The sequence below is a fragment of the Symsagittifera roscoffensis genome, chromosome 9, assembly GCF_963678635.1.
Source record: "Symsagittifera roscoffensis chromosome 9, txSymRosc1.1, whole genome shotgun sequence".
In the NCBI taxonomy this organism is placed as follows: Eukaryota; Metazoa; Xenacoelomorpha; order Acoela; family Convolutidae; genus Symsagittifera; species Symsagittifera roscoffensis.
The window spans coordinates 28,823,826-28,839,383 of record NC_087070.1 but is presented as its reverse complement, the minus strand read 5'-3'; the positions used below and the strand labels follow the sequence as shown (position 1 = coordinate 28,839,383).

General features: G+C 37.6%; 4 protein-coding genes across 4 annotated transcripts in view; 3 read left to right on the top strand and 1 right to left on the bottom strand.

Moving 5' to 3' along the window:
• The window catches only part of LOC134854321 (protein rogdi homolog), a 438,231-nt gene that overhangs the window by 3,303 nt on the left and 419,370 nt on the right, over window positions 1–15,558 (top strand). The window lies entirely within an intron of this gene.
• The window catches only part of LOC134854315 (uncharacterized), a 315,313-nt gene that overhangs the window by 3,301 nt on the left and 296,454 nt on the right, over window positions 1–15,558 (top strand). The gene's annotated exons all lie outside the window — the stretch shown is intronic.
• Window positions 1–15,558, bottom strand: part of LOC134854323 (uncharacterized) — a 348,488-nt gene that overhangs the window by 243,255 nt on the left and 89,675 nt on the right. The gene's annotated exons all lie outside the window — the stretch shown is intronic.
• Window positions 464–13,801, top strand: LOC134853932 (mitochondrial proton/calcium exchanger protein-like). The gene is made up of 5 exons (XM_063869917.1): window positions 464–1,265; window positions 9,930–10,284; window positions 10,997–11,346; window positions 12,672–13,070; window positions 13,305–13,801. Exons 1-5 carry the CDS (start codon window positions 531–533, stop codon window positions 13,689–13,691), a joined length of 2,226 nt encoding a protein of 741 aa, XP_063725987.1. The 5' UTR covers window positions 464–530; the 3' UTR covers window positions 13,692–13,801.

Here is a 15,558-nt window from a genome sequence, read left to right as displayed (position 1 = left end):
CTTATTGAAGAAGCGTAACCCGTATCGATTTTAAATGAAAAGGACTTAAACACTTGACATCTTCTTTTATCATTATCACTTCCATATCTAGAAAATTCCAAGGATTTTGACTGGAATACATGATGAAGGGACTCATGACTGTAACCTCGGTTACTATGATACTTTTGACCTTCTGATTACGCTCGTTCTTAATTCTTAAAACTTATGTTTTTTAGTATCCGTAACTTCAAATATTTTAATCGACCAATTTCTGAACAGTAACCGAATTTGTTTTGTTTTGTTTTGTTTATTGCTTGTTTTCTGATGTTGTGTTTTTGTTTGATGTAACCAATGAATTTTAACCAACTTTATTATTTACATTTTGCTATACTGATGCCTCGGCTTTTTACTGTATAGTAATTCAGGTGTTCTTTCTTCTTCTTCTTCTAATTGGCCTACCTCCATGCGTTTCATCTTGCAAGAGTTTGATATTGCCTCTTTGATCTCTTGTTTTTCAGTGTGTTTATGAAGGAAATGATCAATTTTGAAAGATGTATCGCACAGTTAGATTTTTCAATATATGCTTTTACTGCACTAGAAAACGCGTCTCACATATACTACCAAATTGTAAAGCAGGGGTGCCGCAAGCTAGACTGTTATCCTCATCCATAAATCGAATTACATTCAGGGGTACTGTGACTACTGGAAAATTTGGAACAACCGAAAGAGCGACCGTGTTTCAAAAAGATATAGACGCATTTTTGAATGCAAACCACTGCAGAACATTTTCGATCTCAGCTGTGCTACGCGAAGACTCAAAAGTTGACCAGCAGTTGGAAATTCTTAAGGATGAAAAAGTTAAAAAGACAGATGAAAAAGCGGAAAGCAGCCTTCCTGCTTCTCAATCAAGAATAAGTGTTGTGAAATCGGAGAAATTTGTTATACGAATATGGATAAAAATTAAAAAAGAATTAAAGCACTACTATAATGGCTTCAAATTGTTTTTCTTTGAAACAAAAATTTCGTTAAAACTGCTTCGAAAGATAACCAATGGTGATGCTCTTACAAGGAGAGAGAAAAAACAGTTGCTTCGTACTGTCTCTGACATTTTCCGACTTGTGCCTTTTTCAATTTTTGTTATCATTCCGTTTATGGAGTTTTTATTACCTTTTGCAATCAAATTATTTCCCGGAATGCTTCCCAGTACCTTTGAGGAGAAGAAAACGAAAGAAGTGCGGGCCAAGCAGCGTTTTAAACTCAAGTTGGAAATGGCGAAGTTTTTACAGGTTCGTAATAATAATTTCAGAAACTTTATCGGGTATCACTCAAGCAATTCACTTAACTGAAGATCATGATATTTTTCTTTTGGAAGTATTTGTACTGCAGATCGGCGTGTCAATTGTGGCATGTTCAGCAGGGCAGGTCAAAAAGTAAATTGCAATTGATCGAAATGTCAAAAATCAATTATCAATTAACTGGCACAGTTCAAAATTAAATAGCTATTAATTGTTCATCAAGCTCGAAGCATCACTCTTGGTTAACAACTTTTGATACGAGTTCATTGTCCCAGTATTTGTTGTTGATTCGCAGAAATAACTGCGTTTCCAGGTTTTGCGGCAGCAAATTTTACCAAAGATCAGAATAAGTCGGCAGTGAAAAAGGCGAATGTTGTGGTTGCGTTTGCGAAGAATGTGCGGGTATTTATTATTATTATTATTACACAAGCATTGCTAGTGTAGCCTAGCTTTTTTCCAACCTAAGTCGCAAATATTGTTGCGACAAGTTGTGTTCATGATGAAAGTGTTCATTTTGATCCAGCTATTAGTACAGCAATGCTAAGGATATTAACAGCAATGCTAAGGACTACAGCAATGCTAAGGAAATTAACAGCAATGCTAAGGACTATTTTATTACAAATAGCACTTCAGCTTCAAGGCATCATGGATCTGCAGCGTAGAGGTAGAGAAGGAGACCAGCAGCAAAATTAGAGTGTTCTAACCTGGGCAGGGTCGGATGTTTTTAATGAACTTTTTCGTATACTAGTTAAAATGCGTTGGCATGTTAATTGGTAAATTTCTTTTTTTTTCAAATTGACTGGTACTGCTAACGCGTCATAATTGGCTTGCTTCACTTGGCAACTATGTAGACTCATAATTGGCGTGCGTCCCCGAAGAAATTTTGTAGACTCAAAGTTTTACTCATTCAATTTTTCCCAGTAGCGTTATCGGTCATATTTTTGCTTGTGTATTCGAAGTGCAACTTCGCCTTTGTGTAATTATTGTTCCGACCATTGGAAATATTAACAGCAATGCTAGTTAAAAGAGGAACTTTGTATTTGGGTGTGTTTCAGTTTTTTTTGTTTTTTACGCAAAATGAGGCACAACAATTAATCATCGTAAAGATATATATCATTTTAAAGCCCTTTCAGTCATGATTCGAACATTAAAGAATTCCCAAAATTTTTTTCTAACGAGAAAAAAACTGATTTGAAATTTTTAATTTTTGTCTAATTTCGAGCGACTGAAGCCAGCGAGCAGGCTTATTTTAAGCCGTTAACAATAGCTTATTTATAATTAATTTTAATTTTACTCGAGTAAAATTATTTTTGGAAGATTTTTTATGCCATTTTTGGAATCAAAGCTTCAAAGTTTTTTGAAATTTCTTAAAAAGTTTTTAATGTTTTCCAGTCATTTCCATCAAAACTGTTGTCTTGTTTGCATATTTTAAAATGATTGTCAAATGTGCCTAAATTATTGATTTACGTCAGATCTTTTATCACACCACCTATAAAAAATTACACTAAGTTCAAAAAAATTATTTAAGTTTTCTGAAGACTATGGTCGGAACATTCTTTGGTACTTGCACAGTAACCGGCTATCCTTGTAATCATTATGACTTTATGGATATTCCACTGGGTTGTTAGCCTCGCTTTTTGAGTTCTAGGGTTTGTACGACAGTTTTCACAACGACAATTAAAAATCCACGTGCAAGGTATCTCTTCAATCCAGTTCTTTTCAAAGTAATTCCACTTGTCTTCGATCAGTTTCTTTTTCAGAAACTGTTTGTCGATAAAATTCATCACTCTTTAAACAACATTTTTGAGCCGGCTTGTACCAGAACTAAGTAACCTAACACCTATCTAACACCTTAACCTAACGTAGACTCATTTTGAGATAGCTAGTCTAATAATTTTAACATCCTATACTGTTAAGCTTGCCCGTCCCTTAGCAACAAGGTAATCCCCCTTCTGGTCTTTTGGACCCAGTCTCTGCACTTCATACTCAATGTTCGGAAGTAAAGCTCTTCGTCTTCTGCCTGTACCAACGATTTTCAATTCGAGGAGTTCTACGTCGTAATTTCCATTGCGGAGGCTATGAACATCTTTAAGTTTTTCAGGACTTTGAAGTAGAGCGGTGATAGTACGTTTGCTTTCATCATTGCCAGCTTGTATCTAACGTTTCCATATATCCATCTCATTGCTTTCTTCTGAAAAGATTCGATTAAATGGTATTCTGATCGCCGTAGTTCCAAGCGCTCAGATGCAAAAAACAGCGTTTGTGATAATACGGCTCTGTATAAATGTACGTTTGATTCAATCGATAGTAGCGGCGAAGTGCTTCGTCGCTGGAGAAAGAGGGCTTTCATAGCTTTGCCGATTTGATAGTTGACATGGTCGCTCCAAGTTAGGTTTTCGTTTATCACCAGACCAACATTCTTCATTGGCTGGTCTTTTTCAATCAGGTTATCGCCAAACATAAAATCCATTTCAATTGGTGATTTCTTCCGATGACCATTTTTGAACTCAGTTACTGAGGATTTCTTGTAGTTGAAAAGGAGGTGGTTCTGTGTGCTCCAACATAAATTGTTCAGATCGTCCTTCAACTTCATCAGTTTTTTTCTGTTTCCCTCGAAAATTGCCTTTAGGTCATCTGCTAAGAGCAGGGCAATCAATGAAACTATTCGGCAGGTCATTGATATAGATTAAAAACAAGGGGCCGAAGACAGATCCTTGAGGTACCCCTGATGCAATGAACAGTGAATCAGATTTTGCATCATTGATTTTAACTCGCTGAGTTCTCCCTCTTAGGTAATGGCGAACAAAAAGGAATAGCCCCTCCGATCAATTGAGCTTTAACAACTTTTCAAGGAGCTGATGATGCTTTGTTTCGTCAAAGGCTATCGAGAAGTCAAACAAAGCAATCGAGAAGTCAAACAAAGGCAATCTGAATTGTAGTTGAAGAACAACCGATCTTCTGGGTCGAAATCCGCATTGGTTTTCGCTAATATGGGATGCAAAAGCTTTCATGAGTGCCTGAAACGTAAATTGTTGAGCAGCGTCACCGGTCGGTTGTTAGATACTTTCTTCCTATCCTCATCTTTAAAAATGGGGGACACAATGCCAATTTTGCATTCCGATGGATATTTCCGTAACTGTTTTATGTTGCTGAAAAGATTTTCCACGATGTCAACAGAAGTTTTTTTAAGAAAAATTGGTAGTTTTGCGTCGTTTGCTCGGCTTTTTTACTTGGGTCTAGTTTCTTCAATTCCAACGCGATTTATGCCTCACTAATTTCAATCTCAAAACTTCCATTAGGTTTCTACGTGGTGTTTTAAAGAAGACGTAATCCTTATCAGTTACGACAGATGCAAAGTAGCCATTGAAGAGTTCCTTTTTGGAGGCCTTTTAAACACTTGTACATTTTCTGTTTGTTCCTCGAGACGAACAGAGATCTTTCTTATTCAGCACTATCATCATACTTCATAGTTCGCACACTTCTGTAAGGAGGGTCAGCTTACATGATGTTAGTCCTTTCTGTATCAAAAAGTCCTTTCTGTATCAATTTACTTTCTGTAATAAGCTGATTTAGATGACGTGACGTTTCGTTGGTAATCCACGGAGGTTGGCTATGTCGTTTTTGGTTCTCTTAGGGTTGTACCTGTCAATCATTTCAAAAATCCATTTGTACAGAAGACTTGTGTTGACATCAACATTGTAGCAATAGGTTTGAAAAGGTTCTAAATCATGTCCTCGCCATATCTGTGTAGCTGCCTTTGCTGTATTTATCGTATTATGACTTTCCTTTCTCTCTAATTCTCTGAGTTAGATAAAGATTCACTTCAATGTGGGCGATGATTAGAAAACTTTTCCAAGTGACAAGCAGAAACATTGTTGATGATTGAGTCTGACGTACCAAACGCCAGCTCTAAACTTGATGTTGCAGTTGTATTGAAGTCAACGGGTTTTTCAAATTATTATCCATGACTAAATTGATAATGTGGCTCTGATAGTCATTTGAAGATTGGTAAGTGTCGCAGTTTGTTTCGTCCATGATGAAGTCTCTAGTGAGGATAAGGTCCCAAATAAATATATGTTTCAGAAAACTTAATATTCTTTCAACGTGTTCCAGCAACAGTTAATATTTACTTTCCTTTGGCGGATTGTGGATTAGTGCTACATGACACGGCTTACATGTGTCGTCTCTGATTAATCTTAGTGGTGTTTCCACATTTATGGGTAAGCAGCTGGTATCCACTTCTGTATTTTTATATTTTTTGTGACCGCAATTAAAGCTCCGCCGTGTGTTGAAATTTTATTTCTGGGTGGGGGATCAGCTCTGAGATTTGTTCTGGGAGGAACAATTCGCTGTTTTCAACATCAGGTTTCAGCCAGTAGTATTATGTCCTATTTGTGTCGATGGATGAAATCGACTTGTCAGTTTCTCTTCTTTGGGTCCAACAGGCTGCAAACACTATATAGCAAGATTTTGTACACCGCCCCTAGTCAGCAGCATTAGTGAAGACTCTGTTTTCCGGCGTCGTTGTATCTTAAGCTGTGATGCACTGCCAATAACAGTGTATCGGTACTTTGTGTTTTCCTTTCCTTCCTTTTGTGCTGCTTCTTCTATCAAAGATCGAATTTTTCCTCTGCTTCTTTCGAGTACTCGTGAGAAACTTTCACCTTGCTGTGTTCTTTGATGCGGAAATCCTTCAGATTTCGCAGGAGTCGGAAGATAATGGCTTTCTCTTCCCGTCGTTTGAGTACGATTTTAATTGCTGGTGTTTTCTAGACAAATGACCTTCTCCACCTCTGGGAGAAAGTCAGCTGACAGCTTAATGCCTTGGGCGCAGAAGTTTTTAATTTTCGCATGGTCATAAAAGTACCAGATTGTTTTCGCGTCTTCAAGTCTTCTCGTTCACGGTCTTGTTGCGCAAGAGTTTCCTTCATTATCTTCTTCATGCTGTGAGCTGTTTGGCTTTGCGGTACTTTCTTCCAAGCATCGTTGATTTCAACTGCAGTTTGTTCTTCTTTCAGTGTCATTGTATTGATTTTCTCTTCAAAGCGTGTTTAAATTTTCTTAAGTTGAGCCTCTTTTTTTCCACTATCTTTTGCTGTACTGATCTGGTTGTTTCTTAGTTTTCTGTCACTCGCTTTTCAATAATCTTGAGTTTCTCGCCGACAAGGGGTTGGCTTGGACCTTCTTTGAGGGCTTTGTTTCCGATATCAACGCATATTTAATGAAGCCATATTAAACCAGGTGATTTCTGCATGTCGCGCAGAATGGTTGATGCAACTCCTTAGCAATCACCGGCGTGATACCAGTCACCGCACTTCAAATAGAAAATCGAACCATCTTCGCTTTCTTTTTCATTCTCTGCAGGTGAACTTAACTGATTGATTGGTTTCTCGATTTTTCAGACAAATTTAATTGCAGGGATTGAAATTTAAAGTTAGGGGAAGGAATCAAGCTAGTTCAATCCTCGCTTGGGCCCCTTCCAACCACTGAAAGTTGCGAAGGCACCTAATGCGAGGCTCTTACTAGAACTTAGTACACAACGTTTTAGGGTTAATTAGCCACTTTCAACAAATAAAGGTCACGAAGTCAATTAAGTTCCAAATCCAAATATCTGTATAATCATTTCTGTTTAAGCAAGTTCAATTACTATCTAGTATTTTCCAACCAATTAAAGTTACAAGGTCACAAGTTAATGGAAATTACTTTTAATTGTTTTCCTGTTGACATTTTTTGTCCCTGGCGCTCACTCTGTGACTTCTTATTCTCCTTCTTTGACTCCTCGTTCCTTGTTCTTCTACGGTAGTTGCAGCGTAGTTGTTGCTCTTGTGTTTCGAGATTGTAAGGTTAATAACGTCGTGCCAGATAACTATCTTGAATTTCTTGGCTAGCACTTCCCTTCCTATGAGAAAGTTCTGTAGAATCTTCAGTGGGTTCTTGCCGGTCCGAATGAAGCTAAGTCCACCGATGCTGTAGGTTTTTCCGACCAGTTGTCGTTTACTTTTACTTCGATAGGGTATGCACTTCAGAGTTTTGTTCAGAGATCTAGCTCCAATAATAAACATAAATGCCGGCCTCTAAAACCCTTCACGCAAGCGTTTGGGTTTGTAATGACAATTGATTTTTGACCTGCCCTGATGCTTAATAAATTGTTTGTTGAAGGGCTTCATTCAATTAGGTGAATGATACGTTGATACAGTTGATTCCCCACTTTTTGAGATAAAACTTGGTCAAAATTTAAACAACCAGAAACAATTAAACCTATAAGGTAGTCTGTTGCTCATCAATTTCGTTGAGCGATGAAAGTAGTTCAGACTCTTATATAGGTCGCGATGATTTTTTTCCAGGAAAAGTCTTAAAATTTGTTCAGGCACAAAATTACTTTTTCGCGGTTTGACTTTTGATTTCTTCTGAAGTTCAGTCAATTTCTTTTGTCAAAAGGAAGGCGGACTCCACTATCGAACAGAGAAAGTGTAAAGGTCTCGAAACACTTGATCTACTTCGAGTTTCGAAAATGATATTTAATTATCGAATTTCCCAGAGAATCAAAGTTTTACCTATCGATCCATTTTTCCTAAATTGGGTTTAATTTATCAAAAATAAGTTTTTCTAGAATTTCAAAGAGCTTTGAGGTCATCTATCTTCTTCTTTGAATTTCGAAAATTGAGATTTTTTCGAAAATAATAAGTCCGTATTTTTTTTTCTGTTTATTTGCGTCATTGACGGTTTTCCAACTGTCTCTTGGCTATTTTAAACCTTTGCGATAGACAACAATGTTGCAACCGGGCATGATTTCTGTGCAAATAGCTTTGAAGATTTAATTCATTGATGTTTGGTTTCAATTGACATTAAAACTTTCTGTAAATTAGGGAAAAAAGTTTTTGATATTTTCTTCTAAAAAAAAGTTAACCATTGTTGGTAAATCTGTATTTGTTATGCCTTTTTAGAGCTCTTTTTTTGTCGTTATCTTGTCCTCTGTGTTTCATTTCTTGTTTTTTAAAAAGCGGTTAGTTAGTTTCTATCGAGTCGTATGTACTTTGTTTCCTATTGACTTTGTAATATGCGCGAGAAGTTGAAGATCGGAAACAACAACAGATTTTCTCAAAATAAAATAACTAACAATTGAAGAAGAACAATAAATGTCAAAAGTTTTAAAAGTGTGTTTCGAAGTTTTTCGATTTTTTTTTTTGAAAATTGTGAACTCATTTCAGTATTTGCTCTGCGAATTTTGGTGCTTTTTTATTTGACTGGGATGCGTATTGTGTTCGAGTGTTAGTTTATTTTGCCACGCAAAGTTACATACCACAATCAAATGTCCGTTAGAGTTGAGTGATATACTATCTGAAAGCCTGTAAAGTCGTAATTCTAATTTTGATAGTTTAAATTCATTTTCAATCGTGTTTTAGCTTATAAACAGCATCTAAATGCAATCCTCTACTTAGATAAAATTTCGTTGACTAACTTAATTTTCGCGTTCATTCGAAATGCATATTTTTAACTAATGAGCTTACTGTGCTACTTGAGCTGTGTATCTTCATATAGGCTGTAATTCGAAAATCTACTAAAGCCAGAAAACTAACCAACACCGACCCCCCAAAAAAGTGCCAAAATTGCCCGATTGGCTAATTTTTTCGGCTTAGTGAGTGTGGATGTCCTAGACGAGTTTGCTGCTGCTAACCTGTGTATGAATGAAAACTTATCCTTGCGAGAGTGCTTCGAGAAATCACTGTTGCAACAGTGGAAGTATTTGGGATCTTTATGTGAGTTTGTGTTGCTAGTTTGCCCACATAACATGAACACAGAATCAGGGTTCTCGCGCATGAAGTTCGCTGAGAGTCAACACCAGAAATGTTTTTCGCCAGAAACATACAACAGTGTGCGTATCATTCAGGAAGTCTTTATCCGCGACGATTTCGAAAAGGCGTTCAATTTTCCAGCTGAGTTATGTGACACAGTTCGCCAAGCAGCTTCTGAATATAAGAAATCCACGGAGTCGAAAGTAGAAGAAAATTCACAAAAAAGAGGGCATGCTGAAGATTTGCAAGAGAAACTGCATGTTTTCAAGCGAATGACTCCTTTAGCTCTCAAGAACCAGCTGAACGAAGTTGATTCTAGCATTGACGAGGCTAAAAAAGCTCTTGAAAAGAAGAAGGAACTGCTCCATAACCAACGAACTGTTTCTGTGGTCACATTGGATCAACAGTCTGCAGTTGTCAGTGACTCAATATTTGTCAAGAAATAAATGGTTTAATTGATCATGTTTTTCTGAAAGTTAGAAAATGCTCTTTTAGGTTCATATAAAGTTCGTTTTTCAAGGTTTGGTCCCAGGTTCATATTTCGTTTTATAAAAGTTGGCAGGCCTGTACCAAACCCTGAAAACTATTATAATGCTGTATGATTGCCATTAAGCGAGTGGGAGCTTGCTCGCCTCCAGCTGAGCATTACAGAAACAATTAAAATTGGTAGACAAAATATAATTTGAAAGTATATATATTTTTTATTTAGTATTCTTCATTAATATCATAATTTATCAGTGATAATAATGGGCCCGCTTAGCGTGTGGCCTGATCTAGTCTATGGTCATCATTTGGGTTTATCCGTCTTTTCCATGAGGATTTTGATTCAGTTACTCTTCTCGAATGTTGTTTGTGTTGACAGGACACAGTTGAGCAGATGGCGGTAAGAAGAAGCTCATCTACATCTGAGACAGCACAGAAGTTTGCGGACTTCATGGGCAAGGTACGTCAGGGAGATCTGGAGCTGAGCAACGAGGAAATCCTTAAGTTCTCCAAGGCCTTTCGAGACTCCTTGATGTTGGACAACTTGGAAAAGCAGCAGTTGATGGCCATCTGTAAGATCCTCAACATTCGTCCGATTGGAAACACGAATTTGCTCAGATTCCAAATCAAGCTCAAGATGCGCAACATCAAAGCGGATGACTTGATGATCAAGCAAGAAGGAGCAATTTCCTCACTGGAGGTGTCCGATCTCCAGAGTCTTGTGCGCGAAAGAGGTAAAGGCAGCAATGAATGCCGGTGTGTAGTTTTAGTGTATACAATTGTTCTTGTCAGTCTCACTTCTGTAAGATTAAAAATTGGTTATTTTTATTTTCTTGTGAATATTGATTCATTAGAACATTGGTTTTTTGCTTCAAAATAGTAATTTTAATGCTTCTGTTATTTTAAGTTTACCACCTATTATTTTAAAGACTTTTTTTGCTTTAAATATTCTTCGGCTTTAATGGTTTGGGCCTATCATATCTCGGTTTATTTGCCGCAAAACTGTTCGTTCGAATAGCAAAAATGATTCAGGGGGAAAATTTTGGCAATTGCTATGTTTGAATATGAAAAGTAGAAGTAGGAAATAATTGAAACCAGTTTTTTATACTTTGAGAGACAGCCGACAAAATTTGAGAAATCTTTCTTTAATTCGAATTACCCTGAAAATGCTTTAATATGACACACCGCTCGTCGCCATCTGAATTTGTTTGTGGTTGCTGATTTTGCTTAAAAACACTCTAGGCTTATGTGTCTTCTCATTCCTTGGGGTTTCGGAACGATAACTCAGGAGCACATTCCTAATTAAGACTGCGTGTTCTCTGAGTATCAAGAGATGTGGTAAATGATGTCAGACAACCTTATTTAGCGCAAAACTTGACCCGGAACGTGAATGGCTGAAGTTAAATTAGTTGGATGGAATGAGATGTTTTGTTGTGATTTTTACAGGTATGCGAGCATACGGTGTGTCGAAGCAGAGGCTGGTGACGCAGCTGGAGGAGTGGCTGGATCTGCATCTGAATGACAAGGTGCCCCTCTCGCTACTCCTGCTATCCAGGACCCTCTACATGCCACCCTCTGAAGGAGGACTGGAGCCGACAGCGACTGAGACCCTGAAGGCGACCATTTCGTCTCTGCCGAGTGAGACTAGTGACACTGCGAAACAGAGACTGGCTGAGCTGGAGAGTGGCGAGGTGGACAATGCGGCCAGACTGGAGAATGTGAGGAGGGAACAGGAGGCGATCAAGCAGGAGGCACTGGAGAGAGAACAGTCTCTACTCCAGGCTCAACAGACGGCTGTGAGTGATGCTTGGCTAGATTAAGTTTAGCTTCCATGAAAAAGTTCCAACGGCAATGAAAACAAAATGGGGGGATGGGGTTTGACTGTTATTCGATAACCCTCTTGCCATTATTTCTAAAAGCTTGCCAAAGAAAAAATTGGTTGCTCCATTACTAGAGCGATGTTAAGAAAACCCAAAGCAACGAATGACTAAATTTAGGGTTTTCAATTAATTCGAAAAGATTTCCCAAGAAGAAATGATTGTACCCTTACTAGAGCGATTTTAGGAAAGCCCAAAGCAGCGAATGACCAAACTTCCTTCGTAAAGTTGATGATTGTACGCCTCCAAATATTGGATTTTTTTTTGAAAAAAAATCTCACCAAATAGCACGAGAAATTTATTTAGTATATGGTAACTGGTTACACGAATTGAGTTTATTTTGAAGGGCTCTAAAGTTTAGTTAGTCGAGGATTTATATTGAAGGATCTTCATAGGCTAAATATAACGCGATTATATTTTAGCATCTTAAAAGGGTTTGAGTACTTTGTCTTTACAATTAATTGTTATCAAATCTTTCTCTACATTGTCATCCGACCGGATAGTGGCAAATCTCTGAATGATGTTTATATGTCATATTTATATATCCGTGTCTAACGACCTTGAATTTGTGTAAGATATCTGTTGTTCATGGTTGAGAGTCAAGACTCAGATTGTTAGAATTCATGATATCATTCAGTTGTTTCTTCATGAGTGAAAGTTCATCGGTGTTTACCAATCCCTTCGCATTCAGGAATAGCAAGTATCATACATTACAGTATGATATACATCTTCCGTGTTGGAAGTCTTGCTATTATATGGAACTGAACTCATGCTGTCTGGTTGAATTCATAAGCGTAGCCATATGCGGCTTCTTTTTAAAAACCATTTGTATGTTTCATCGTAGAAAGTTTTTGTTATAGGTTTTTAAATGTCAATAAACGTTTCATATAGGTCGTGTTGATATATTTCTAGTGTTTTAAGCAGTTGAATTGGTTGACTTTTATGCTTAGATTCTATATGTCATAAATAAATTTTGAGAGTCGATGAACGTCGTTTTTTTTCAGGAAAAAGTTTTGAAAAATTATTCACGCTCAAATTGTTTTTTTTTCGCGTTTTAATTTAGTCGATTTTTTTCCGTTTCCTTGCGTTCATTGGCTCTTTCCGACTGTCTGTTGGCTATGTTTTGAGATTTTTGTTCATTGACTCTTTTCCAACTCTGTTGGCTATGTTTTTTCTGGAGACTGTATATAATTAATTGGTTTAATGAAAGTGCATAAATGAACGAGAAAACTATCTTTTTCTAGATGAAAGCGGAAGAGGAAGAAAAGGAGCGAATTTTGGATACTGCGCTGCACGATTTCCCGCCTGGCTACGTCTTGGCAGAGACCAGGAGTGAGACTGTTCCAGAGGTGACAGTGGACATGATGAAGGTGGTGGAGGAGGCTCTCACGGATCTGGCTGAGACCAAGAGCAAAGTTTCCGAAGAAAGGGACGACTTGAACGAACTGGTCCAGGAGATCCAGGACTACAATGCATCTCTGCAGGAGGCATTGGAGACTAGTGAGTCCAAAGTGAAAGTCACCAGGGGGTCCAGACTCCTATCCCGATATTTGCAGTACTCTTTGAAGAAGTTGCAGCCGACGGTTGAGAAGATAGAAGAGAAGAGGCAGCATGTCAAGGAAGAAATCCAGCAGTTATCCGAGGTTAGTTTACTTACGCTTACTCACTCCTTTTCCCGCTAACTAATTTTTTGTGTAAAATTAAAACTCATTTTTGACAACACTCCAAAATGAAGTTTTGTGTGTTATCACCGAAGTTTGTTAAAAACAAGTAGTGATTACTTTTATGTGCTACTGGTAATCTTTAAATGAGTGGTAGAAGGGGGGGTGGCAAGATTAATTTTGAATTGCAATTCTGTGACAATGGTTTTTGTTTAGGAGAAGAAGGAAGCGCTTGACGAGCGAACAGCAAGTGTCATTGAAGGCAAGATCCAGAGTCACGAAGGCACAGTGGCGACAATTGATGAAGTGCGCGCAGCCATGAAGGCTCTCACTGAAGTATCGGACGAGGAACTGCTCTCGGAAGTAGCCAAGATCATAGACCCCGACCAGGACGGAATCGTAGAGATAGACACTGTGATCAAAGCTATAGAGTTCATGTCCACATACTCAGAGGCTACGGCGGATAGTAAAAACTCGCCCGAAGCACTAACTGAGCTGATCAGGGTTTTGACTAAAGAGCTGCAACTGAAACAGAAACTGGCTTCAGTCGCCGCCGCCTCGGCCCAGTCTAGTCCACCCCAACAAATTGAACAAAGGAACTGAGCGAACTTAGAAATTATTTTTAAAAGCAAAGACAGTACATTGTAAAAAGATTTTGAATGTTGATAAATTTCAATCAAGAGATAACTTGTAAATTATAACTTGAACTATTATTGTGCTATTTAATCGTTTTAGTTTTCCAGGCCAGGAAAGGGATTATTCTTTTTACTAAAACAAGAACATAAAATATCAAAATAGCATAGTTCGTTGTAGTAATTTCTGGTGTTGCAAGACGAAAGCAAAATCAGAAAACAAGCAAAAAAAATTAGTTCCATATCCCCACTACAAGATAAATTCGTTATTTTTTGCTACGACATCAAAAAAGTGGCAATAAGTTTTAGTCAATATTAACGATTAATTCAAAAATTGTTGAAAAAATCTTGCCAAGTATTTGAAGAAAAATTTGAATATAATCGCCATAAAATAGTAGGAAAAAGTATCTCAAACTTATCACAAACTCAAAGATTAAACTTATTTGGACGTATTTTTTTCTGGCGGAAGTCAAATTGAAATAAAATATTGCCCTTTTTTGCAAGGAATTTTCAGAAGCTTTCAAAATTTGTCGACCTTTTTTTTTAGCTCGATTAATTTATTTTTCCGTGGGCTCACAAATTAGAAACCCCTGCCAGCAAACGTTGGAGTCAATTGCTGGCTGCGAAATTTAATGTGCAGCCAATTTGTAATTTGATGAAGTTCAGACTTAGCAGTCGTTAACAACCGTTGCAGTCATTATCCAAAGTTAATACGCTAGAGCGTTCGAGTTAGCGATCGAAATGGTTTTTTTAATTAACTGATCATTTTTGTTATAGAGGAACGATTTCTGTTTCAAGCAAGTAAGTGTTTCGGGATGCTCTTTCATTACTTTTTGCCTGACTATTCAACAACGCATCTTTGCCTTATTTTGTAAAAAAAAAACTTCACTAAAATATGTGATGTGATGCTCTACCGATGTGTTTCCGCCAAAAGACATGAGGCAAAAAACGTGACAGCAGATCTCATGATGAAACGCTAATTTTTTTTGTCATTTTTAATTACGAGGCCAAACTGCATTTGGTGAATTGTTAGCGGACTCCGCATCAGGCCAAAAACAGAATTGATGCAGAATCCGCTACATTGTTATTTTCTTTGATCTTCTTTGCTGATTTGGATGCCACCGACAAATAGCTAAAACACTGTATTTCTCAATATCGCTCCCAAAACAGGCAAAGTTCGGGAATCCGCAACAAAATTAGTGGATTCTGCAACAAAATTTGCGGAATCCGGACCAATTTGTGGAATCCAGAAACAAGAAATAATTCATGTGTTTAGTAAAGGTTTAAAATTGTGCGACTATCCAGTGCACAGTTTGGCCTCGTTATGTTAGAAGACTTGATTGGCGGTGTCATACCTCTGTGTATGAGTATCTGATTTATTGAATCCGAATGGATTGATGAACAAAGAGTTCTAACCGAAGAGATATAAAACAACGAGTTGAAAGACAACATTTTTTGACAACTGAGCTGCAGCTCAAGAACAGCTCATGTCTGGAGTCTATCGATGTCAATCGACCAAAAAACAAAGTAACTAGTACGGTAAGATTAACATAAAGATGATTAACTTATAAGTACTGAGTTTATCAATCCAAGGCCGGATGACAGGCGGTATCTTATGATTCAGGAAACCGGAAAGAGAATGGGAAGTTTGCTTAGGTATTACAAAAAATGGCTTGCATAAAATCACACCTAGATTTTTTTTTCGGCTTGAACAAGAGTTTCATAAGAACAGAGATTACCAACAAAGCATCTAAAAAGTTGATAGATTTTCCACCCTAGTTGTGCTGTCTGGCACTGAAACAAAAGGAACGCTAACTGCTACGTTCTACAAGTGGCTC